Source organism: Pseudochaenichthys georgianus, chromosome 6 (genome assembly GCF_902827115.2).
Source record: "Pseudochaenichthys georgianus chromosome 6, fPseGeo1.2, whole genome shotgun sequence".
Taxonomy (NCBI): Eukaryota; Metazoa; Chordata; class Actinopteri; order Perciformes; family Channichthyidae; genus Pseudochaenichthys; species Pseudochaenichthys georgianus.
Genome location: NC_047508.1, coordinates 24,280,899 through 24,305,675, shown reverse-complemented (window position 1 = coordinate 24,305,675; position 24,777 = coordinate 24,280,899). Strand labels below are relative to the sequence as shown.

Here is a 24,777-nt window from a genome sequence, read left to right as displayed (position 1 = left end):
AGGCGTGCAATAGATGCCGTGTGTAAATCGAAGAGATAATACATTTTACAGCATATAGACCGAATGTTAGGAAATGCATGTGTCTGTAATAAGAAGATGAATCCACGAGGATGTCAGCTACAATCCTGTGGAAGCCATCAGGGAAGCAGCATGACGAGACCCAAGGCAGGACCGCAGAGACAGGTTCAGCCACGACCCGAAGTCCACGACTTAATCCAGAACTCAGGATAGAGGATCCAAGACACAGGACTACAGCAAGAGGATCAGCTTCGACTCCGGATCCCGGCGTAGATATAGATACAAAACAAGAAAAAAGATTTGGCTTGGTTAATCGGAATAAGAGAATACACAGACACAGACAGAGAGGGAAAAGGTCATTGGATAAAAGTTATTCTTGATAACCCTCTAGAAAGATCTCATGAACTTCCCCACTCAATCTATCAAGACCCGAGCAGTTCTATTAGATATAGGATAAGAAACAGAGATAGGGAGCACAACAACCTATCTCTTCGTCAGATGCACTCCCCCACTTATCTAAGCGACTCTGTACCCAGATACCCTCTACAAGGCCATAAACCAGCAGAGGGAAAATGGGGGGTGGGTAAGGTTTTTTAAGAATAAATCGCAAGGGTCTAAAGGGAAAAAAGATGAAATATAAGGTACTATATTTTAAGTAATCCTATCTACTATTCCTATATTCGAATAATGTATAAACTATTTTAAAAATACTTTATGAAATCCTATGTTATGTTATAAATATTAAAATAAAGAACTAAATGAATAAATAACTAAATAAATAATTAAACAAAGGCCAGAGAGAAAAAGTGAGTTTTAAGTGTTGATTTAAAAAACCCCAGGGTCTGGGCCGACCTCACATGGAGGGGCAAAGTATTCCAGAGCCTACTCATTGAGGGTGAGGAAGTTTTGGCTCAGCCAGGATTTAATCTCTGTTAAGCAGTCCTTCAACTGCTGTAGTGAGTTGGCATTTTGATTGAGAGGCAGATAGATCTGTAATGTTTTACCAGGTGTATCAAGTAATGCACTTTTAAAGTCAAACTTACCTAGTTAGTATACAATGTAATGAGACAAAGTTGCGCATTAGAGCTTATTTTCCATGTATCTGTTGTTCTTCCAGGTTCATCCAGACCATGGGTGAGGGTCTGTCTGAGGTGGGTCAGGCTCGGGCCTGGATCCACCTGGCTCTGGAGAAGAAGATGCTCTCCCAGCACCTGAAAGAGCTGCTTACAAACCAGGAGCTGCTCAGGTCAGCCTCACTCAGTACTGACTTAAATCTCGCACAAGTCTCATGTTTCTGGGTGTCATTTATAGTGTCATGATTCTGAAAGATCTTTTTCCCTTTCTTCTTGTGCCCCGACAGGCTGCTGTATAAACGTCATGCATTCCTGCTCTATGAGGAAGAAAGGGAGCAGTTTCTGTTCCACCTGCTCTCTCTCAACACTGTGGAATACCTCTGTTTCACACGCGTCTTCACCTCCATCAGTAAGTCCTGTAAACTTGAACAGCTAGAGTTTACTGGCAGATTATAGCTTACAGGGATACAGGAAGTTTTCTTTGTGATTGTGTCTCCTCCCCACTGGCCTTATATAATCAAATTGCTGCCAGTAACCCATGGATTCACACAGACCTTTGAGACCTCAATACAACTCCCCCAATGCAGTGACAATTCTCTTTGCTCTGGGTATTGTGAAAACAGTTGACGTCTTTTTAGTGTAAATGGAATGATTATCAATTAAAACGTTGCTTTTGGACTCTTGTGTCCCTCCAGGTATTTCATACCGTGTTGTCATAATACCCATGAAGAAGCTGAGCATTGCCATGGCAACAGTTGACCCTTGGGTGTGCGTGTCAGGAGAACTGGGTGATTCAGGAGTTCGACCGGTGACAAAGAATACACAAGAGATTTATTTCCAGGTTTGTGACCCCACTCTGCAGCAGTAAGGTCAGCATCATGTCTGACAGACACACATCTCTAATGTGGTTTGTGCTTTTTGTTTCAGTGCAAGAACCTGGGCAGGCTGAGCACCCTGCAGCTGGGACAGGAGAACTCCGGCCTGCTGGCCAAGTGTCTGATTGACTGTGTGATGGTGTACAATGAGATCACTGGACACACCTACAAGTAAGCCTTCGTCTTCCTCTCTGGTTCCATCACTAGTACTGAAATAACCAACTGGTACAAACAATACCTGCATTTAATCCTTTTTGTACCTACATCTAAAAGGAAATTAGTATATGTTTTGTTTTTGTGGCAGCCAATCACCATAAGTGTTCTTCGAATAAATGCAACATGTGATTGGCCAACCATCGCAGCAGCTACAACCTTTGCAGTCTGCATTGTGTTGAAGACGAGCATGGTGTCTGCCAATGATTTCTAGATTAGCGACTCATTGATTGATTTATTAAAATGTCGGAAAAAAGCGTAAATATCCATCCAAGTTTTTCAAAGGTGATGTTTTTTTATGTATGTTTTTGTCTAAACCTCAAATATATTCAGTTAAAACGTTTATTTAAATCACAGAAAAGCAAAACATCTTATATTTCGACGGTTAACCAATTATGACTGATGATTTGACAGACTATTGTTAGTTGACTGTGTAAGAAATCTTTGCTTTCAAAATGTATTTGAGTAATGATTATTGAAATTGGGCGGATTGGTGGTGGCATTTTACTCAACGTAATGCTTCCATTTACACGATGAATGATGATTTGAGATCTCTGAGACAGCGGCTCGATCACATTATAATAATGTAATGTAGACTTTAAAATTGAGTCACTGTACTGTGAAAATAAACTATGTACACTGACTAAATCTGAACTTATTAAGGAATGGCCCTTGTATAATAAATATTAGCATACAATGAAACCATGTCTCTTCCTACCTTTAAGGTTCCCATGTGGCCGATGGCTGGGGAAAGGAGTGGGAGACGGCAGCCTGGAGAGAGTTCTGATTGGTCAGCTGGTGTCACCTGGTGGAGAGGAGGATGCTGGACGGTGGACAGGGACGCCGCCGGAGCTGGCCTCTCCCTCGCAGAGTGTGCGGGCAGTGCTGGGATCGCTTGGCAGTAGAAGCAGTGCGTACTGACAAAGAACACATTCTTTAGTTACAATAGCTGACCTAGTTGTTGGTACAATAACAGATTATGCTCCTGTATCACCTTTCTATTTAGCTCCAGGCCACTTCCCCTCATGCTAGTCATCATTCATCCTCATGTTCTGTCTAACTTTTATTTATTTATCTTGACAGGAATGCTTTCTAGTGAAGTACAAGAAGAAATGAGAGAGGCAGCAAACAACCTTGTTAAACACTTTCACAAACCTGAACAAGAGGTATGTGACTCTAAATAAATAGTTTAGTGTGCATTACACATTAAAACATATTCATTGAAGTTGTTGGTTGACTGAGCTAAATTGTGAGGAAAATGGTTAATGCAAAGCAGCGCTGTAAGACTGTCATCCTCCTGCTTGTGTTATTTTGATCTCTAACATGGTTTGTTACCCCGGCTCCAGCGCAGGCCTCATTTGTCTCGTTGTGTATCAGACTAGCCTCTCTCTCATCTCAATCGCAAGTTAAAAGCTCCAAAGAGACTTGATGGATCACTTTTTGTTTATCTGTAATGGGCCTCCTATTTATTGTAATAGCATCTGTAGTGCACAGGCTCTAATGTACTAGCATTTGCTCTGCTTCTTTTTAGTAAATGAGACATGAGGATTTTGGATTTGAGGGTTAGAGGACATTTCAGGGGATGTACTGTCTATAGTTTAAAGATGTGCCTCCTGCTTTTAGTGCCTCTGTTCACTCCCATTTCTCCCCCCACCCCCCCCCCCCCCCCCCCCCCCCCAGAGGGGAAACCTGACAGTGTTGTTGTGTGGAGAAGGAGGTCTGGTGCTCTCCTTGGAGAACTTCCTGTTGCACGGGCTTAAATCTAACCGTCTTTTCCTGAGGAACGTGTTTGTTTGGGACTTTGTGGGTAAGCCTTTGCGAGTTCATTCAAAGTAATGTTTTACTGATGTCTGTTTCCTGTCTCCATTTAGTGGTGATGAATATGAATGTCACATATCGAATTGCATGCAATAAAGTACGATTGATGTGTTTTGTTAACAACCACTGTTTGTCTTCTACAACCTTATTTTCCATTATTGTCTGTATATAAATATGTTATGAACTGACAGTGTGATGAACACTTTCCTATAGAGAAGGCAGTGGTTTCCATGGAGACGGCTGATCAGATGGGTGACCTGCACGGAGCAACGATGACAAGAGGTCCGCCGTGTGACTCACTGTGCCGCTATGTCAACGCCATCAATGCCACTCCACGAAACATTGGAAAAGAGGGCAAGTTCCAGCTGTTAGTCTGCTTAGGAATCAGGTGAGTGGACATCATTGTGTTTATAAAGTATAGGTTTATTATTGGACTCGTACTATATTGTAATGAATCCAGTTTAATACACTTAAAAAACATATTTGTGAACCATAAATAGGGAGACAGTTTCAATGGACTATAATCTGATTTGAAAGAATTGGTCATTCACTCTCACACTGAACCCTTTACATCAGGGGTTCCCAACCCCCGGTCCGTGGACCGGTACCGGGCCGCGAAATAGCTGAGTTTATCGTAATATTTGCAGAATTATAAATATATAAAAATATTTTATAATTTTCGCACCTATACCAGTCATATTATTTCATCCAGTAGCCTAGTTAATCTTTCACCAGAAAACTGTTGAAAATGGCTTTTATGCAGGGTCGGCTCTAGAACAAATCGAATGGGGGGGCAATCATTTACCAAGGGGGGGCACACACTGCCGTCAACAACCAACACACAAACACCAACGCAACTTCAAAAACATGCTGTAAAGTCTATTGTCTTTCACACACATTGCAGGGGTGTAGTGCTATTTTATAGCGCACCATGACTTGTGCATGTATGCACGGTTGTGGCACGACCACCAAAACAGAAACATATGGACATAGGCCACCATATAAAAAGTGTGCAAATGTATTTTGTATCCTATCCATGTGAACATGTTTTAGGTGGGGGTGGACCTAACCTCCTCTAGGAGGGTCTGGGGGCATGCTCCCCGGGAAGATTATTTTTTAAATATTGAAGTTAAATGCATCAATCTGGTGCACTTTGAGAGCAACATGAAGAGATCTATGGATAGTCTACATCTCTCATCTCTCATATGAAACAGAACTGTACACAGATTTACTTTTTCTTTATGGATATTTTACTAATCACTCCCCTTTTTAAACTGTATTCTTGTGTTACTGTCCTATCGTATTTCATACCCGTTTTTCATTTATTCTCTTATTTTTTAATAACTATAATGATCATATAAAGGTGTTCCTCGCAAATACTTGTTTACATAAATGGTGACCAAACCGTTTGAGACCCACTGAGATAACTTACACTAAAGTGAACTAGCTAAACACTGAGAGAGTCCTTACCTCACTGAGCTGAGGTTATACGATCTTCTCAGTCTGACAGGAGAGGACTCTCCTCCACCTTGGTGTAGAAACAGCTCTTTTTATCCGTTAGCATAGCTAGCTAACCAGATGTTAACAACAACATTCCACGTTACCGCTCGCGCACTCACAAAATGCGCTCGTGCCACACACACACACAGAGCCGAGCTTGAATGAAACACAGAGACCCAGAAGTAGGCTACTTGTACTGTACTGTATATCATATTATTTTCGATGACTTTACTGTATATTCAGTGTAACAGATGAACAGATCGCCACTGGGCTTTCATCTAAACACACAGCCGCGTAATGATAACAAAACTAAAGTCGGGGGTCATTGGTCAAGCAACACACCAGAGAGCAGCAGTGAGCACACCTCAGGCTGTGTTTTATATTTGTGTTATTTATTTCTGATGTATTTCACACAAAAAACCTTTAGTGGAAACGTTTTCACTTATATGATTATAAAAAAAAAACCCGGCAAAGTGGCAAGGTTTGCCCACCCTGCGTTGGGGGGGCACAGTGACTCATTTGGGGGGGCATGGCCCGCGAATGACCCCCCATGACGCCGACCCTGCTTTTATGATGTTCCGAGGGATTCGGCGGCTCAGGGTCTCAGTCTCTCGTGCGCACGAGAAAGTTACCGGTGCACCACGTCGGAAGAGGAGCGCACAGGAGACAACCGTTTAATTGCAGACCGTTATGTTTATGTGGGGAAATGGCAGCGCATACATCATTTGAGATATATTTCAAACTCGGACTTCATTTTAAGAGTGTAGTGTAGAGTGTAGAGCTATTTGTTTAAGCACCGGATTGGCAAAACAGGAGAGTAAACCAGTCTGCCTTGATCTATGAATTCATGTCCGGGACTCTCATGGTATCTGCTGCCAGCTGTTTTGTAGAAGGACAACCTCCTTCACTTCATGAAATGGCTGCAGCATCAGGAGGCAGCGGGACGTATACTCCGCCTCTGAGAAATGCAGCACCAGCGCGCCGAGAGCTGTGCCTTTTTACGCACCGCCTTCGCTGTGTTTACCTTCATCAGATCAGCTTTACAGCCCGTCCACACAGCGGTGTGCGTTGAAGCTTCCAACGCTTCTGCCCATTCACTTTGAATGGGGTGACGTCACTTTTAGCCGAACTGCATTTTGGGAAGCGACGTGGAGCGTTGCTGGCGTTGCTCGCTTCAAAAGTTGAGCAATGTTCAACTTTTGGCGCCTCGGCAGAAGCGTCAGCCAATGAAATCCGTTTATGCAAATCTGCCAGTACAAGCGCTAGCCAATCAAACCGCCTGTATGCTGGGAGAGACTACGCAGGTCATTTCCTCATATTCCAAAAAATTGAGGGAAAATTCATTATAGCGGTAGTGAATCACCCGGTGCTGAATGATCAGTCTCTGTTCATCTACCGGGATACAAACCGGAGGAGCGAGGCATGGAGGGAGGTGGCAGAGACAGTGGGTGAAACTGGTAGGTTTTCGCCTGTTTGGGGATTTTATATCCAGTTTACTTCGTTTTAACATTGCTATTGCTTTGTATGTCGGGGGCGGGAGATTCATGTGATTGGTTGTTGGTCGCGTTGCTCGCAAAAAATCCCCAATCTTCAGACACGCCCACCGGCAAGCTTCAACGCACGCCGCTGTGTGGACGGGCCGTTACGCTCGACCAACAACCAATCACATGAATCTCCCGCCCCTGACACACAAGCAGCGGTTTGATTGGCTAAAGCTTGTACTGGCATACGATTCGATTGGCTGACGCTTCTGCCGAGGCTTCAAAAGTTGAACATTGCTCAACTTTTGCCGTGAGCCACTGCCAGCAAAGCTGGTGTGTGTATGTGCTCTGCTCAGCGTGTTTGTGTCTGTCCGACACCGGCATTTGTTTTCAAATGACCATGAACAGTAATTTACACACATCTGGCTAACTCCATAGGTAGCCTATATGCGGGTGTTCCCAAAATAAATTAGTTTAATCTTAATCTCGATGTAGTGCTAAATGTTGTCGGACGTGCACCGGAACGAACGTCACTATCATAATATTTTCTGAAAACAAATGCCAGTGACGCGCGCGCACGCACGCCCCGCCGCCGCAGCAGCAGCAGCATAATGCGCCTTCTCCTCGTTTTCCCAGCATTCACTGGATTATCCGTAAATCATACAAACAAAACCAAAACGTCAAATCTGTTTTCCCGTTTTGGTTTAAAAACTGAATAACGTCGGTTTTTTGGTTTTCCGAAAAACCAAAAAACGACACTGGTTCTTTTTTAAACGTTGTTAATATGTTTTGGATGCATATTGTTCAACTATTTGTTCAGGCTGTTACATACAATTAGCCTCTGTTGCTACCTGCTGGTGGGGAGTAAATATTAAAATCAGTTAAAATTGACAACCGGTCCGCGTTTTTTTTTAATGTAGCCTATCTGCCGGTCCTTGGCACAATAAAGGTTGCTTTACATAACACGCAGTTCAGAAACGCTAAGTGTCCATCTTCGTATTGGTTGGACAAGAGATGCAGAAAAATCATTCAGATCTAAGTGAAGCGATTTGGATATTGCACTGGTCCATATTACCATTTAGAAAATATTCAGATGAAATGAATCCTAGTTTCTTATGGTTGAAAATGGTTTCATTAAAAGGTACACAGCCAGGTCTTGTACTAGTCACCTAACTCAACCTGTTCCAATCTTCATTTCATTTCAAACCTTTATTTAACCAGATTGGTCCCATTGAGATCATAGATCTCTTTTTCAAGGGAGACCTTAATCTTAAACTGTATCAGGCGTTTTTAGGACCAGTAGCCTACTAACCACCAACCTCTTCTTCCTGGCAGGGACCGGCTTCTTTCTCAGTGGCTCCCACTGCTGGCAGAGTTTCCTCTGACACTGCGGACGTACGAGGAGGGGTCTCTGCTGCGGGACCGAGCTGCTGTCCACTCCCTCTCCCGCATACTGCACACTCTCAATGAGTTCAGCATCACCCTGGAGACTGCACTGGTCAAAGGAGTTGACCTCTGACCCCTGACAGATTAAACCCCTGTTCTGTAACCTACAGCAGGAATGCAGGGTTAAAAATATCTCTCCATCTGTTGGATAAGAACATTCAGAACTTGGAGAAATATGACTTTATCATAAAAGAGGACTGTGGACTACATGAAGCCACTGGCAACTCAATCTCCAAAAATATTGCCTTGTTCAATGATGTAAATGTGTTATACTGTATTTGCTTCAGGAAACAGTCCTATGCTTGTTTACACTGTGAAATTCAGTTTCCTCGAGGAGAGATAGAGACGTTGATCATCCCACATCTACAGTAGATATTCCCACAGTTCACACCATTACCTGTACCTGACCCAAGGACAACTATAACTCTCCTTCAACTGCTGTATTGCTTGCACTTGAACTTTAAACTAAGCACATGCATGGCCAAAATATGTTTGTTTGTTTTATGTCTTAGTGTGTTGTGATCTGAGATATCAAGACTCAGGCCTTATTATATACATTTATTTCTGATCTTGTTCATTGGATATCTTAGTACATATACTCCAGAAAGATAATTGTCCGTACTCTATAATATGTTAAAAATCTTATATTATTATGCTCTTGTTATAACATTTGTAACATTTTGCCTGTGCTCATTGTTTACTTCAGTTTGGGCTCACTTACTGAAGAGTTGTGCTCCTGAAATCCTCCGTTGTTGAAACACTGAAACCAAACTAGTGTCCTAAATGTGTCGGTTCAAATAGCATTTGTCTCTCTTGTCAAAAATCTTTCCCTGCCTCTCATTGTCATTATGTTTTGCTTTATTGGACCTTTGATAGAACTGTGCCCATTTGTTATTATGGTGTAATTAATTTGTGGCATATTTTTATGTACAAAGGCATCTTATTTGCGTCTGTTTAAAACCATAGATTCCATTATGGACACATTTTACTGATTATGTGAATGACAGTCATGTTGTTGTTTCTAAACTGTTCTGTTTTCTTTAGGCAATGAATAGAGCACAGTTTCTTAAAAAATGCTAGGTATTATGTTAATGTTGATTCATTTTAATTGAATTAAGATAACACTGTCTCCTTCACTGTCCTGCAAGCACTATGTAACCCACAATGACCAAGCCTCTACTATGATTTAAATACAGATTAGAGAAAGCAATAATGAATTGTTATTTATGAATTGTGTTGTAAAAGATTAAAGGTAATATTGACATAACTGACTTTTTTTGTGTTCATAACTCAAATCTGTGGTGGCTGAATGGATATAAGAATATTGCATATTAAAATGATTTTCCAAGCTTTAGTAAAAAACATAGCCAACCTATCAGCATTACAATTAAATTACCGTTCCATTCTGTCATTGTCACTGCACCAAAACATGTTCGGATTTTGAACAAAACAAATCTGAGTAATTTTCCAGTTTTTCTCTTGGATGATTTTTAAACTGTCTAATTTCTAAGGGTCAGAGGGAGGGTTTTCTAAACTGTGCAGACCTTTGACTCCTTGATAGGTTTTCTATAAAAAAAATGCACTGCCATAACTGTGCATGATTTGTATCTATGTTTCTAATTTGGGTTTAACAAGATGCCTTTATAGTCATTTGACAATGAGGGCATCTTTAAATCAAACAAGTAACTTTTCTAGTTTATGTTAAATTATTAGTATTATATATTGTATACACTGTAGTCCACGGGAAATTGTGAGAATTACTCCAGAGAAAACCCTTCTTATTGACCCAGTACTGAAACATTAAGCAGAAGAATCTACAGTCAGATCACCCAAGTAGTTTATCGCCCTGAACTGACCACTGGATGGAGGAGGGCATGTTTCTCCCACCTTTTATTTACCACTAATCTGTCACGCAATTGAAATCAACAAAGCGCTTCTCCCTGCTAGACACCGAGCCTGCAGGCGGGCCATCTGGCGCTCTATAGTAAAACGACAGGCCCCGCCCCCTTGCTTACGCTCTCCAATGTGCCATAGCAACCGGGGCCGAGCCCCCTGTTCCCGCGCAATGTTCCCATCCTTATAAGGCCAGTAGCATGCAGACGCACGGACACGTCACACGTCGTTTATGTAAATGCTTTGATTGAAGAAAAAGAAAAAAGCCTTCTGCCCTACTCTGAAATGGAGGTGTGGATACAACGCATGCGCAGTGTTTCCACAACTATCCAGTCCCGTCCACAGGCGCAGACATCAACAAGGGAGCGGGCTACTGATGCGGCTTGATTTTCATAATAGTCACATCGTAGCACCGCGCTGTAAGGAATACTACTTTGTATCAGATCCACGCAGCTTGCAACAAGGTAAAGACCGCATCTGATTTCTAAACGTGTGGTTGATCTTTGAAGCTTTACTTTTAAAAGTATTCGCTGTATGTTCAGATGTGACATTTAAAACAAGATCCGAGTTGTCTCAGAACAATTGCTCTTTTCAGGCCTGCAGCAACACCGGCTGGGTGGTCAACTCCATGTGTAATTCGCCTTATAAACAGTCAAAGTAACCGTGCAAAGTGTGAAGAAGGCGAGTTGTATGCGAAAATGTGTTAAATAGTGTCAGAATTGGCTTCATACGCAGGCACGAGAGATGGCTGTTGTTATTGTTGTCGGAGGAAATTCGTCCCTTTTTAAAATCCCGAAATTTGACTAAAGTCGGTTACTGAGATTGTTATGGTCGGAAACACACTCTTCTAAAACGCATTAATATCCACATTGTTGTGGTAGTGCGCCTGCAGTCTGCTCCTGCTAAATAAGACAAGTTGAATCTCTCACGCCCACCCGGACCAGAGATGCGTCTCAGCACGCGGGCGCCGCTGTCAACAAAACAGCCACCGCAAACACTAAACTGGCCATGAACGCCTCCTGAAACTCACGCTGGGTACAAGAAAATGTTGTTTAGTGTTTAAAAAGAGCACAAAAACCGACTTTAAGCATGCCTTCGCTTTCAACTTCGTGCACATGTAGTTGAAGGTGGACTGTTGCAGTGACGCGGCTGTGGAATAACAAAGAGTAAAGATCAAATTTCACGATTCTCTCGGAAAGGCTTTCCTTTACAGTTGAACATACGACGTTTCCTTCCGAAATGTGTTTGCGTTAGTTGATTTCACTACATAAAGTTTATGTTGGGGAGGGAAGTCGGGCATCGTCGTGCAGGGGACGGTCATCATAAAATGGGTGCGCATGAAGTAGGTCGTGTGGCATGCCATGCTTCCTCGCTGAAGTGGGCGGTGAAATTGGCGACTTGCACTTTTCTCTCGATAAAAACAAGCGAATTTCGCGGGCTATTCTTATATTTGACTAAGTACACATGTTATTTAAGCAAGTCTGAACTGCTTTCAGCTGAATCTTTTCAGTTTACTTTTAATATTACGGCTTTTGCGGGAAATCGCATCACACCCCCTTCTCCACACTGAAGTGTGTTGCCATGTTGGGTTGCGTCACGTAGGCTACCGTATTCTGCTGCAGAGATCGTCTGCAGTTTACAGATGAGCTACTCGAGTGAATACGTGGTCTTACTAATAGTATACTACAGGCACTGAGCTGATAAGGTTACTGTTTTATTTTTAAAACAAACATAAAATGACAAATGTAAATACGTAGATTATACCTTAAAACATATATTGTAATACCCTTTTGACCATTTTGTTACTCGTGTTTTTGTATGTCGAATACGTTTGTTAAATGAGGGTTAATTTAAAGTCTGTTATATAATGGACATATAAGTTACTTTTCATTCTGTATAACTAGCCTACACCTTTCTGGTTTAAAAAAACTTCACCTGCAAGTTTCTGAAGTAGTATAGGCTACTATACAACACGCAATTCCAAGAATGTGTATACTTTTACATTTGGCTTTGCAAGGCTAGATATAGCCTTGATGTGTATTATTGTACAGACTTCATCATACTGACATAATACATGAGATATTTTAATAAATAATAACGTTCCACAGTTTTAATTATAGATTTACAGATGTTAGATTTATTACTGCTGTAAGTTATTTCAAATGTGATGTACATCCTCATGCAAACTTCCTTGTAGTAGTAATTCTGATATCTGCAGTTAGTCACATCAGAATACATTTTTATGGTTCTTACATTTCCCCTTCATCGTTCAATTTAGGTTGTGTGTGATATAACCAGCAGAGTGAGAGGTCTCTCATGTTTCCTGCTCTCTGTCTGCTCTCTGAGGGCCCCGAGGACTGATGGCAAGAAGAAAAAAAAAACAGTCTGGGGGGCGCGGCTCGCAGTTTTGCCGCAGTTCAGATCCACATGTGCTGTGGAGATGACATTTTGCCTAGCAACCTAAATCATAATTCCTCTGCATAATCGACGTGTTTATTGCATTACGAGTGAATTCCCCAACACACATTCAAATATTTACATTACTCTGGCAATATGCTTACATTTAAACACCAGCAAATAACGTATCCTGTGCAGCCTTGAGGATAAGACTAAGTGCGTGCTAATATTTTGTGTTCCCAAAATGAAGCATGCATCCTGTGAGCTCAGTATGGTGACATGATCTGTCTGACACGCTGTCTGACTGTTGACCTACTTCCCCCCCATGTGGGTCAAAGCGGAGAGATATGCACCATCAAAATCGCTTACCCTGAATGTTTGTAATGCTCGGGGAATGTGGGAAACACAAGCATTGTTTGCATTAATTCACATAAACTGAAATGGTACAATACAATATGTATGGCTGCAGGGAGGTACTGCCGATAACACTTCATGCACACCGATGAGAGCTTGAGATGTTAATATTCAAATATATTTTTCGCACACAGATGTTTGGCTTTCATAAGCCAAAAATGTACAGGAGTTTGGACGGCTGCTGCATCTGCCGTGCCAAGTCGTCAAGCTCTCGTTTCACCGACAGTAAGCGCTACGAGAAAGACTTCAGGAGCTGTTTTGGGTAAGAGACTCAGCAGAACACGTGAGGTTTGGAGAGAGAGAGAGATCCGCCTTAATGTGTCCACTTCAACACACCTTATTGATTTGAGTAATTTCTATGTAATAAACTATAATTATCTTGTAGGCTGTGCGAAACTCGTTCTGGAGAAATCTGCAACGCCTGTGTGCTCCTGGTAAAACGATGGAAAAAGCTTCCAGTGGGGACCAAGAAGAACTGGAACCACGTGAGTTTGGATTTGCATGAATTGCATGGTCATGATAAAATACCTGATTTATGTAGTACTATTAATTTCTCTCATCTGCATACAGGTTGTTGATGCCAGAGGAGGTCCTAGTCTAAAGATAACTTCCAGGCCCAAGAAGATAAAGTCCATCTCCAAGAAAGCCCAGCCGAGCCAGATCAGCAGGCTGCAGAAAGGGCTCAAAAGAAACAGTGAGTTCTGCATTTTCGCATTCAGATAAATGTCTTATGGATCTTTCTTTTTCATTCCCTTTAAGAGTAAATTATTTTTTCATACACAACAAATATTTAATATAACCCCTTCATTGTTCCACCCTCAGATTCAGATGCACACAGCACCACCTCCAGCACCTCCCCAGCTCAGTCTCCGAGCTACAGCAACCTGTCAGATGACGGCTCAGACTCAGAGCTCAGCCCAGGATCAAGCCGCTCCCCGGTTTTCTCCTTTCTGGACCTCACTTACTGGAAGAGGTAAGTTAGACAGTATAGCACAAGCACTGACTTATTATTTACGATTTACAGAAACACGTTCAGTCAGCTTTTTATTTTTTTATCTTTTTTTATTGAGTCAGGCACAATGAGTTTACATTTATACAGTCAATATTTTTATTTATTTTTCCCCTTTCCCCCCCTCCCGGTCCTAGCTAGTAAAATAAATAACTAACTAAATAAAATAGATACCTGTATAGGTAAAAGTAAAGTAATATAGAAGATAGATAATATTAAAAGAAAAACAGATAAAAAGGGACACAAGGAAGAAAAGAAAAAAAACATACACATACATTCGTAGTTCCCCCTCTTTCTCCTTAATGTAGTGTCTTAAGTTCAGCTATATAGGCTATCATAGAGCCCCAGACAGATTCAAATAGTTTTGAGGAGCCCCTCAGGTTATATTTAATCTTCTCCAAGTTCAGGTACAACATTAAATCTTTAAGCCATAGAGATGTTTAGGTGATATAGAAGATTTCCATTCTAGGAGTATTCTTCTACGTGCTAAGATAGATGCAAAGGCTATACTGTCTTTAGTTTTCCTCTTCAACATTCGGTGGCCAGGTAGTACTCCAAAAATAGCAGTTTCTGCACATGGTGTCAATACCACGTCCAAGGCCTCAGTAAGGTGTTTGAAAATGCTTGTCCAGTATCCTTGTAGGCGAGGACAAGACCAAAACATATGAGTCATGTTTGCTGGTGAAGTGTGACATCTTGTACAGGTGTCTGTAACATTTGGGTATATTTTGGAGAGTTTAGAGTTGGCAGTAGATACGGTGGTTTATTGACCGTATCGATTAGCTTTTTATTGACATAATAGATGATACATGCTTGAATTGTTAAGGCAAGAGGTCAATGACTTTAAAGAAAAGTCATCCTAAAAAGGATAATTTCCATATCAATCACTCAGCCTGTGTTATCTTGAAGAAAACTGTTTTTCTAATGCACCTCCACAGTGAGAAAATAATCCAAAAAAGGAGAACATTCTTGTTGAATTGAAATAAACATGGGGTCTGTTGAGCAAAACAAAACTATATCAAAACGTATGTTTACCTACTGTCACTCAACTTGTGCAGTACTATGTCTCATTTATCTAGTCGTACGATCACTACTTTCGAAACACATGCATTTTCACTAAAACGTCACTAATTATTCATTTAAGACTTCTGCATAGAGTACTCACATTGACAAGTAGTGTTTCTGCACAAGCATGATACCGATTATTCAAGTGTTTTTAGAAGTATGGTTTTGAAAAAATGCATATGTTTGAGAAGTACAGAGCATACAAATTGATAAATGAGATTGTAATTGTACTGCAGGAGTTGTGTGAGTTTGTAAAAAGATGTTTCGATATCATTTTATATATTTATTATATGTACAGCACTTTGGCTCGACCAAAAATCGCTTATAAATGTGCTATATAAATAAAACTTGATAATAAAACTTGATTTGATATCTATTTCATCAATTCCTCAAGAATCTTTTTAGGTTTCGATTTCTTTGTTTACTAGAGGCATGCAAGGATAACAAAGTTACTCACTCACTCCATTTTTAATAATGGCCGAAAGCATGTAAAGACACAGAAGGACCCTTTTAATTGTTTTGGTGTTGCTTCACACACTTGAATAGATGCAATGTGTTGTGTTTTGTCTAGGCAAAAGGTGTGCTGTGGGATAATCTACAAGGGGCGCTTCGGGGAGGTGCTCATCGACCCCCATTTGTTCAAACCATGCTGCCGTAACAAACAACGGCAGCAGCAGCAGCAGCAGGAGGAGGAAGAAGAGGAGGAGGAGGAAGATGAGGAGGAAGAGGTGGAGATAGAGGAGGGGCAGGTGGATGTCAGCGGGCATGAATCCCAGACGGAAGAGGAAGTGAAGGAGACACCAAGGTGTGAGGAAGCTGCAGAGCCTGCACAGCTATGTGTTACGGTGGGGATGGAGGCTGGGTGGTAAACTCAAAACTCCGCCTTGCACACATCTCTGAAGAAATCTTGAGGAGCTGTTTTTTTTCTCAAGCACTTACAGAAAGAAGTGGCCTCAGATTGCCTTCAATCATAAAGCAGCTGAAAATCCTTTGGTCTTCTCCATACAAATGTTGGAGGTTTGTTTATTTTGTTTCAATGGTAACTTATGAACTGTTGTTTTTCCACGCTTTTTTTGTATTTAATATTCATCCCATTCTAACGATGGACCATTTTCCGCAGTGTTTTTAAACTACTTTAGATTAAATGCTGGAGCTCTCGTTTGCTGGTACATTCAAAAGATTTTATTCCAAAACACATCCACTAACTCAGAGAAAAGGGTGCTACTTGAAATTCATTACTCAACTTTTCAAACATACAGCTGAATCCATTCTCAGTGTGGATATTTCAGGAGCATATATGTTAATAAATAATGGCATTAGTTTTGCTTCCTTTTTTGAGAGTAGATGGCTCTTTTTGAAAGGGTGGATATCTTGTTTTGGAATGAATGACACTTTACATTGACAGAGCACAGACCTGTACAGTAGCCCTTTTTGTTTTTGTCTTTTCACCCCCATTCCTATCAACGAGTTTGTTATGTAGACTGTCTCCATGTGCAAATACCTGTGTGGGTCCCTTTAAACAAGGCCTATTCACAGCTTCAACAGCAAATACACCAGCCTTAATGATGTGTTACAGACAGTGCTAGTGTTCATTCTGGATTGGTATTAAGGAACTCCAAGGGACAGTATATTTATTGTGGCCTCAGAAACACACAGTGCATTTTGCATGAATGGCAAGCCCACTCATCCCAAAGACCTAACGATCTGATGCATGAGTCTACTAAAATTGCATGGCCTTATATAAACTGTAAATCTTGCTTTTTATTTTTTTCGATCCATTTCTCTGAACTTTTAACTTATTTTTATATGTAAGAAAAAAAAGGAAAAATAATTATTTGCATAACAATACCACACAAAACAACAGTAAAACAAAATCGGTCTATAGTCATTCAACAATAACAATATCAGTGATTCCCTTCATTCCTGGGTCAGGATAGGTAAACAACTTTGTACAAGTTGAAATTCTATGCCATTGCCTCTTCTATACCACAAACGTGTTGTGATATATAGCCTAATATTACCTTATTTATCAAACGAAAGCCAAAGCACATTGAAATTCACCCAATGTCAAATCAATGCAGGTTTTCTATGGACACTTGTGCTTGTCCGAGGTCATTTGTATGTATGTTTATGTCAAACAGAACACTAAGGAAATTTCATACATGTGATGTTGTAGTCGGCAGCAGAGGGTGTGGTATGTACATAAGGGGTTGGGTAAGCCATGCGGCTGTTGTATGGGTTTCATTATTTATTTATTTCATATTTATTTGTATCACTGCATCCCTGCTTAGAAGTGTAATACTATGAATTATTTTCATCTTTAGCTTAAATGTAGAATGATTTTGTACTTCAGAAATCGAATGTAATTCTCACGCAGGCTTCATTTAACATTGCGTTGAATTACCGGATGTCAATATTTGTGAAATGTTAAGTATTTATTTACTCATCAGTTGAGTTGCGTGCAACCTAACTTATTCTGTACCATCACTTTGGATATGTATCATGTAGACTGAATGATAGATTGCAACCAAAATGTACTTTTCCCTTTTAGCCTGTAGCTTAACAATGTTACAGAATTGTAGGATATCTAACTTTAGACTTGCATGTACTGTTGCTATGCATTTACTTAGCTTACAAGTTAGACAAAGCAATTTTGTATTTTTTATAAATCATGTACTTTTTTTACTTGTCCCTTAATAAAAGTACTTTTGTGAATTTTCTGGAAGTATGGAGTTATTGAATATGAGATGCTGTGTTTGTGTTATATACCACATAACATCAGGTATTAGTCTCAGATCCAACTTTAGATTTTTTTTGCATTTGAGAAGACGCAGAAGAAGCAAAACATGGGAGCCCTTCATTTTCATATGACATTTCAAGACATTTCTCCTTTCCTATTAAGCTTTTAAAATGTTGCAGAAATGATCAGAAACACCAAATATAACCAAGACACTACATAAAACGCACAGGAACCTTCCAAGTTTTTTTTCACAAGATAAATAATATTGTTGAAGTGATTGATATAGAAATGAATAATACACAAATGTACTCCTGTAAATATTAAGCTATTTGTTCATTATTGCAGTCTTGAAGCACAGTGGAAATACATTAAAAGCACCTGACCTACTCTGTATCCCCCCGTCACTCAAAAAAAAATATTTCTGTATTATTTTAATGTTCTCTCTGGGCTGCAGCCTTTTTTTTTTTTTTAATTGTACCTCTGAATGTTGTTTTAATTATCTAATAGTATAAAATGTAACTCCATGGTATGTTCCCATGTTCAACATACATACTTAAAGTAAACATATTCCAAAGACTATTTTTTTTTTTTACTTAATGGCTAAATAATAAAATAAAATGGAACAAAAACACATTTTATTTAACACCAGATAACATACAATCTACCAATGATGTGCCAATTATTTTGTTTACTAGTTTCCCTGTTATTAATTAAGTTATTTATTAACAATGATCCAACCAGATGAGATTTGTTTTAATGTACTTTTGTAATTTGCGGAGTTTTAAATAAAGAAAAGAAAAAGGAAGGACTTTTTCTTTTTAACGTAGCGGAAACGGTGGTCCTATGACCGGAAAGTAAAAAAAACAAAACACGGAAGTGCTTTGTTTTTATTTTACTGCCAGCTGGGCTGCAGGAATCGTTTCAAATCTGCTAATAAATTAACCAGAGGTCGACGCAAACATCCTCGGAGATAGAGAGGTAGCTAACATAGCTTGTGTTGCTTCGCTCGGTAGTTTAGCTCAGCAGCTAACGTTAACGATAATCCATGGTTGCTGATGCTAACAGGGGACTTTGCTGAACGTTAATGAAGTTTATCACCGTTAAAAATGATGCATTACAATATCACAGCAAAACTAAACGTATGGGTTTGAATGTAGAAAAAGACAAGTGTGCTACAGTTACTGAATTTAACCAAATACTGTATAGTCTATATACAGAATAGTAACTGACTGTGTCCATTCGTTTTATGATTAAACTATATTTATGAGCTCTTCTAAATCATATTATACTACTTGCTCTATTAAATAAAGGTTTGTTTTTGCAGCATTGTTGTAACAATGGTGGAGCCCACAGCATCTGGCGTGTTCTGCAACAGGATGCTGAGCATGGTCAACTCTGAGGATGTTAACGCCATCATCCAGGCTCAGAGACACATGTGAGTTGCCGAGTGGCTTTTCTACTACTTTGCATTATTACCAAATATAAAATGGATGTGTTGTGTGGCAGGTCATTTTCCTTGCATGTGGCAGTTATTCTAAGATCCGCATTGTTCTTGGAAAACCTATATCTGAAGATAATTGTTGCTTTGTTGAAAAAATTGTGTAAACAGGCTTGACCGCTTTGAGAAAACCAATGAAATGTTGATCAACTTCAACGGGCTCTCCAACGTGCGACTGCAGCAGATGAACGAGCGCTTCCTTCTCCACACTCGCACCCTCGTGGAAATGAAAAAGGATCTGGACAGCGTCTTTAGGAGGATCAGGTATGTCACCACACACACACACACACACACACACACACACACACACACACACACACACACACACACACACACACACACACCACACACACACACACACACACACACACACACACACACACACACACACACACACACACACACACACACACACACACACACACACACACACACACACACACACACACACACACACACACACACACACACACACATACTTCACACACCTCTGTTTATTGGCCTTCTTTGCTCCTATAGGACACTAAAAGGGAAGATTGCTAAGCAGTACCCAGAAGCTTTCAGCAGTAAGTTAGCAATTTATTCCCATTTGTCATTTTATAACCTCAGTAAACTTCCCTAAAACATCCTGTCTAAGATATGTCTGTTTGTCTGTCAGATATTCATGAATCACCCGTCCTGGAGGACGATGACGATGAGTTTGATCCAGTTCCCCCCAGTGCTGCCAGAACCATCACAATAGCCACTTCGGATCAAAGCACAGAGTCCTGTGACACAAGTCCAGATGTGATCTCACCCACTGTGAGCCGATGCTCTGAAGATCTCTCTCAAGAGCCGCCTGACACGCCCACCTCCGATGGCTTAGAGACAGCTGTCCTGCAGGACGAGGGTCCGGACTCTGTACCTGCAGAATAGAGTGAGCATAATGGGAATGGATTTCAGCCTCTTGAGCTTCAACCTTACAACGATTTTAGCAGGAGGTCATGATGTACATTTGAGTTTGTGTTGGCCTCAACAATATCTGCTGACTTTTCCACTCATTATCTGTTTGGAGGAGCGTCACAACCCTTGATGTTAGATGTGGCTATGAACTGTCTGCGGACGCTGGATATTTATCGGCATGATTATTTGTTTTATGCCTGCATAGCACTAAAGAAAAGCAGGTAATACTTGAAGTGATATAGTGTCTCACTATAGATGTATATATCTTTAGTACTGAAAGTAAGAAAGCCCTCCCTTATGAAATGGTAATAGGCATATAGTGTTATTTGTTGTTTGAAGAGATGCACACCTGACTTTAGAAATCTCTCATGATGTCCATCATGATTTATGTTACTTAAAATACATTAACATTTAAGTTATTAATGTTCTCAACCTGAATCACAGCTACTACTGTTTTCACAATTACAATAGCATCATAATGAAGCATTATAATTATGTAGGCCCCTTTAAAACTAGGAAATATGTTTGTTACTGCATTCATAAACATTTTAAGCAGCATTTCTTCTGATGCTATATGTAAACCTGTCCACCTTGCATCGCAGTGAAAAAGTTGAATGTCAGTGATTCAGCAAACTACTCAAGAACACATGAGCAGGGCAGAGGCTCTTTGAGAGGAGAGCTGGAAACCAGGCTGTGTGGGTGGAGGGTCCAATCATCCCTTGATCAACATTAAAGATACAGTTTTGGTGTAAAAGGGAAAGTCCCGTCTTTAAAATGTGCTTCATTTGCTTTTGGGATATTTTTACATCTCAGTTTAATTTTGTGGATTTAAAAAATAGCTCCTGATTCTTTGAAAAGCATATAGTCAGTGTTTAATAATCAGATATTAAAGCTGCTCCATAATAATAACTGTCATAATAATTATTGTATTGACTCTCCAAAAACGAAAGAATAACAAAAAATTCCTCCATGAGATTTGTTATTGTGTCTTGAAAATTGTTTTTGGCTCAAGTATATGAACAATATCTTTGACAAATGTTGTACTTTGATTTTTTTTTTTAATAAAAATTGAGATGCAAAGAGAAAGATATTACATTTTAAACAGAATTGAAGGTAAGCAACCAGCAATGTGTAAGCATCAAGGCAGTAAATATGGTCAACACAAATGGCTCTGTTACCCAAGAACCCAAAAGACTAAAGATCACAGTGTGGCAATTGGTTGCGAGTAGCATAACTCATTTGAACTTTTCTAGGAAATATGGGCTCTTAATACAAACAAAGTTATGTTTATAATTGACACATTGCAATAGTGGGCCTCTAAATATGTTACAAATAATAAGACTAATCTGATTTATGTGTTTATGCATGGGGCAGCATCTCATAATCCATCCATTGGGCCATGTAATATTCCAGTATACTGCACAGAGCAGGATAATCTGAGCGAGGCAAACACTTGTTTACAAATATGCACTATATGAGCATACTATCACATGAAATATTTAAGGTAGTAAAAATGAATTCTCCCACAAGGGAGTGAACGGAAGTTGAAGACACCTCTTTTTATTGAAAAGTCCCAAAACATTTTTGTTTTAGCTTCCATGTCATATGACTTAATGACTCCATGTAGCAGTTTAGATACATTGGACAAGTAGGACACCTCCTATTATAGAATGTTAAAGGTCACATGTCAGGGCCATTTCCACTGATCATAATTCCATTGTTGTGGTCTACTAGAATAGATTTATACTGTGCAATTTTCCAAACTCACATTGGTTTCGCATACAGCATCTCTGTAAAGTATGTGTCTTCACTCTCTCCACAAAACGGCTCGTTGCAGCTCTCCCCCACTCCCTGTGAGCACAGTGTGCTCTGATTGGTCGGGACGTTGTGAATCGCGCTAAGCTCCGTGGAGGTGTGATTTCCTTGTTTGGCGATACACAGCGAAACACAGCCAAACTCACCCTGAGCACACACAAAGTCACAGCCGAAGTAAAAACAATAAGTGTGGCTTGATATTGAGTAAGAAAAAGGTTGATAAACGCTGTGAGCATGGGTCTGCAGAGAGAATTTCGCCACGATCCCAACTGTCTGTTACGGCCCGTCCACACAGCGGCGTGCGCTGACGCTTGCCGGCGGGCGTGTCTGAAACTCGACCAACAACCAATCACATGAATCTCCCGCCCCTGACACACAAGCAGCGGTTTGATTGGCTAGAGCTTGTACTGGCATATGATTCGATTGGCTGACGCCTCACCGAGGCGTCAAAAGTTGAACATTGCTCAACTTTTGCAGCGAGCCACGCCAGCTACGCTCCACGTCGCTTCCCACGATGCATTTCGGCTAAAAGTGACGTCACCCCATTCAAAGTGAATGGGGAAGCGTCAACGCACGCCGCTGTGTGGACGGGCCGTTATCAGCCTGCAGCCAGGGAGGAGAAATCAGCAGAGCTGCATGCACTGAGTGTGTGAGGAAGTCCGTGGATTGGTTAATTTGGACCAATCAGCGGGGGCTTAACGTAACGGCTCCGCGGACGTAACGTAACGGCTCCACGGATTGGTCCATTTCGTTCCGGGGACGACATGACATCATGATGTACCCGGGAGAATCAAATGGACAGTGGCGTATCTCCAACGAGGCGTTTTGGGGAGGTATTTTCTGTTTTAGAGTTTTACTCCCTACATGGTGTACTTTGAGGGTTTTGACTCTGCAGACCGTTTACATGCATAAAAACCTTCATAACACACAAGGGGACGGGCAATAACCGGAAAAGCATGACATGTCACCTTTAATGTTTTTTTGTATTTGTATATGAATATTTGCATGAAATAATCGGCAGTATTAGTAAACTATTGTGTACAACAAATAGTTTACAATTAAAAAACGGCTGATTATTTCATACAAATCTTCATATAAAAGCACCAACATTTAATTAAATATAACTGTTTCCTACTTGTCCATAGTTAAACAGTTCTGCACTGATTTGGAGTAGGAATGTGATATGGAAATATAAAATAGTTAACGATTAAAAGACTGCGGATTATTTAATAGAAATCTTCATATAAAAGCACTAACATTTAATTAAAAGAAAGGTGTGTACTTTTCGACAGTGGTTCTACAATGCTGTATGTTTGTAACTAACGGTTATGGATAGCTACCGCCAGAGGGCGCTGAGTCCGGAAAGAGGCAGTTTTTATTCCAGACAATGGGGTTGAACCATGGATGTAGAACAGCACTGTAGCTAGCTAGCTCACAACACTACAGGTACATTACTTCCCGTTTTGGGATATTGTTATGCTTCACTGTGAATAAAAGCCCTTTGGACTGGGCTAATTGTACAATATTGTTTTATTATTTTACGTCGACCAGCCGCCCGTAGCCATGTCTAGCCGGCTAGCTTTCTAGCTTTACTCACATCAGTGCTACTGCCAGCTAGGTTGCTAACAGCTGTGATGTTAACCGTCATCACACAGAAGACACAGTGACAATACTACTACTGAACAAACTACCAGCAAGAAAACTAACCCACTTTATGAGGAACTCACCCGAAGCTGCTCGACTGCTGCTCCTGACATGAGGAGGCTCACCAAGAAGAAGGCTCTGACCCTTGTGAAGGAGTTGGACGCTTTCCCCAAAGTCCCCGAGAGCTATGTGGAGGCCACAGCCAGCGGCGGGACAGGTAACACGGATACATACAGCACCACGAAGCCTTCACATACTACAGATCCCTAAAGAGCTAGTGCCACACCGTAAAAATACTCTATTCTAGTAAAGGTCCTGATTTCAAAACAGCAATATGTATTACGAGTTTAAAATGTAAAATATGTTATTCTGCAGTCAAATGTTCCCGTCATAATGAGGAATTAAACACTGCATCCTACAGTTTATCACAGCCAATCACAATCAGTATAGTAAGAGATACATGCTTTCACTTGACAGGAAGAATATGAAAAACACTGTTATCTGAAGCTGTCACACACATGTAGGGAAATTACAGTATTTACCTATGAGGTGGAGTAAACATCTGCATCAGGTCTCCCTTGAAAAAGAGATCTATGATCTCAATGGCACCAATCTGGTTAAATAAAGGTTTGAAATGAAATATATAATTTGGATATTCAAGTCAAGTACCTCAAATGTGTATTTCAGTTCAGTACTTGATTAAGTGTACTGGGTGACATTCCAACTCTGTAAAGGAGTGACTTTAATTTTGCAGTGACTCATTTTGATACTCTCTCCAGTGTCTCTGATAGCGTTCACTCTCATGGCTGTCCTCGCCTTCCTGGAGTTCTTTGTGTACACAAACACATGGATGAAGTATGAGTATGAGGTGGACAAGGACTACAGCAGGTGAGAGAAAGAAAAGCTGTATGTTGTTTTTGTAATTCAACCTAGTGG

At 40.5% G+C, this 24,777-nt stretch overlaps 4 protein-coding genes across 5 annotated transcripts in view; all 4 read left to right on the top strand.

The window, feature by feature from the left end:
- Positions 1–9,691, top strand: part of LOC117448595 (DENN domain-containing protein 5B-like) — a 31,034-nt gene extending 21,343 nt beyond the window's left edge. Inside the window, exons 13-21 of the mRNA XM_034085913.1 lie at positions 1,136–1,264; positions 1,379–1,500; positions 1,787–1,932; positions 2,019–2,137; positions 2,905–3,089; positions 3,263–3,345; positions 3,860–3,986; positions 4,211–4,385; positions 8,314–9,691. Coding sequence (XP_033941804.1) covers positions 1,136–1,264; positions 1,379–1,500; positions 1,787–1,932; positions 2,019–2,137; positions 2,905–3,089; positions 3,263–3,345; positions 3,860–3,986; positions 4,211–4,385; positions 8,314–8,497 — 1,270 coding nt within the window. The 3' untranslated portion in view covers positions 8,498–9,691. The remainder of the gene's footprint in view (positions 1–1,135; positions 1,265–1,378; positions 1,501–1,786; positions 1,933–2,018; positions 2,138–2,904; positions 3,090–3,262; positions 3,346–3,859; positions 3,987–4,210; positions 4,386–8,313) is intronic.
- A 907-nt stretch (positions 9,692–10,598) lies between these two features.
- On the top strand, positions 10,599–17,921 carry sinhcaf (SIN3-HDAC complex associated factor). The gene is made up of 6 exons (XM_034086011.2): positions 10,599–10,781; positions 13,263–13,390; positions 13,514–13,613; positions 13,699–13,822; positions 13,951–14,101; positions 15,774–17,921. Exons 2-6 carry the CDS (start codon positions 13,263–13,265, stop codon positions 16,069–16,071), a joined length of 801 nt encoding a protein of 266 aa, XP_033941902.1. The 5' UTR covers positions 10,599–10,781; the 3' UTR covers positions 16,072–17,921.
- An 883-nt stretch (positions 17,922–18,804) lies between these two features.
- On the top strand, positions 18,805–21,136 carry kxd1 (KxDL motif containing 1). 2 transcript variants are annotated; one of them, XM_034085100.1, is made up of 5 exons: positions 18,805–18,920; positions 19,267–19,377; positions 19,552–19,704; positions 19,960–20,006; positions 20,099–21,136. In XM_034085100.1, the coding sequence occupies exons 2-5, from the start codon at positions 19,280–19,282 to the stop codon at positions 20,353–20,355; spliced, it is 555 nt and encodes a 184-aa protein (XP_033940991.1). In that variant the 5' UTR covers positions 18,805–18,920; positions 19,267–19,279; the 3' UTR covers positions 20,356–21,136. The 2 variants fall into 2 exon arrangements, with proteins under 2 accessions (XP_033940991.1, XP_033940992.1); XM_034085101.2 differs by lacking the exon at positions 18,805–18,920 and having other exon boundaries at positions 19,246–19,377.
- Positions 21,137–23,558: 2,422 nt separating this feature from the next.
- Positions 23,559–24,777, top strand: part of ergic2 (ERGIC and golgi 2) — a 10,653-nt gene continuing 9,434 nt past the window's right edge. Inside the window, exons 1-2 of the mRNA XM_034085912.2 lie at positions 23,559–24,058; positions 24,621–24,729. Coding sequence (XP_033941803.1) covers positions 23,953–24,058; positions 24,621–24,729 — 215 coding nt within the window. The 5' untranslated portion in view covers positions 23,559–23,952. The remainder of the gene's footprint in view (positions 24,059–24,620; positions 24,730–24,777) is intronic.

Bases quoted from the DNA above. Each gene is read 5' to 3' on its own strand.
- sinhcaf (XM_034086011.2), top strand. From the start codon at position 13,263: ATGTTTGGCTTTCATAAGCCAAAAATGTACAGGAGTTTGGACGGCTGC. The intron at 13,614-13,698 runs GTGAGTTTGGAT...ATCTGCATACAG, and splicing joins CCAAGAAGAACTGGAACCAC to GTTGTTGATGCCAGAGGAGG. The intron at 14,102-15,773 runs GTAAGTTAGACA...TGTTTTGTCTAG, and splicing joins GACCTCACTTACTGGAAGAG to GCAAAAGGTGTGCTGTGGGA.
- kxd1 (XM_034085100.1), top strand. From the start codon at position 19,280: ATGGTGGAGCCCACAGCATCTGGCGTGTTCTGCAACAGGATGCTGAGC. The intron at 19,378-19,551 runs GTGAGTTGCCGA...TTGTGTAAACAG, and splicing joins ATCCAGGCTCAGAGACACAT to GCTTGACCGCTTTGAGAAAA. The intron at 20,007-20,098 runs GTAAGTTAGCAA...TTTGTCTGTCAG, and splicing joins GTACCCAGAAGCTTTCAGCA to ATATTCATGAATCACCCGTC.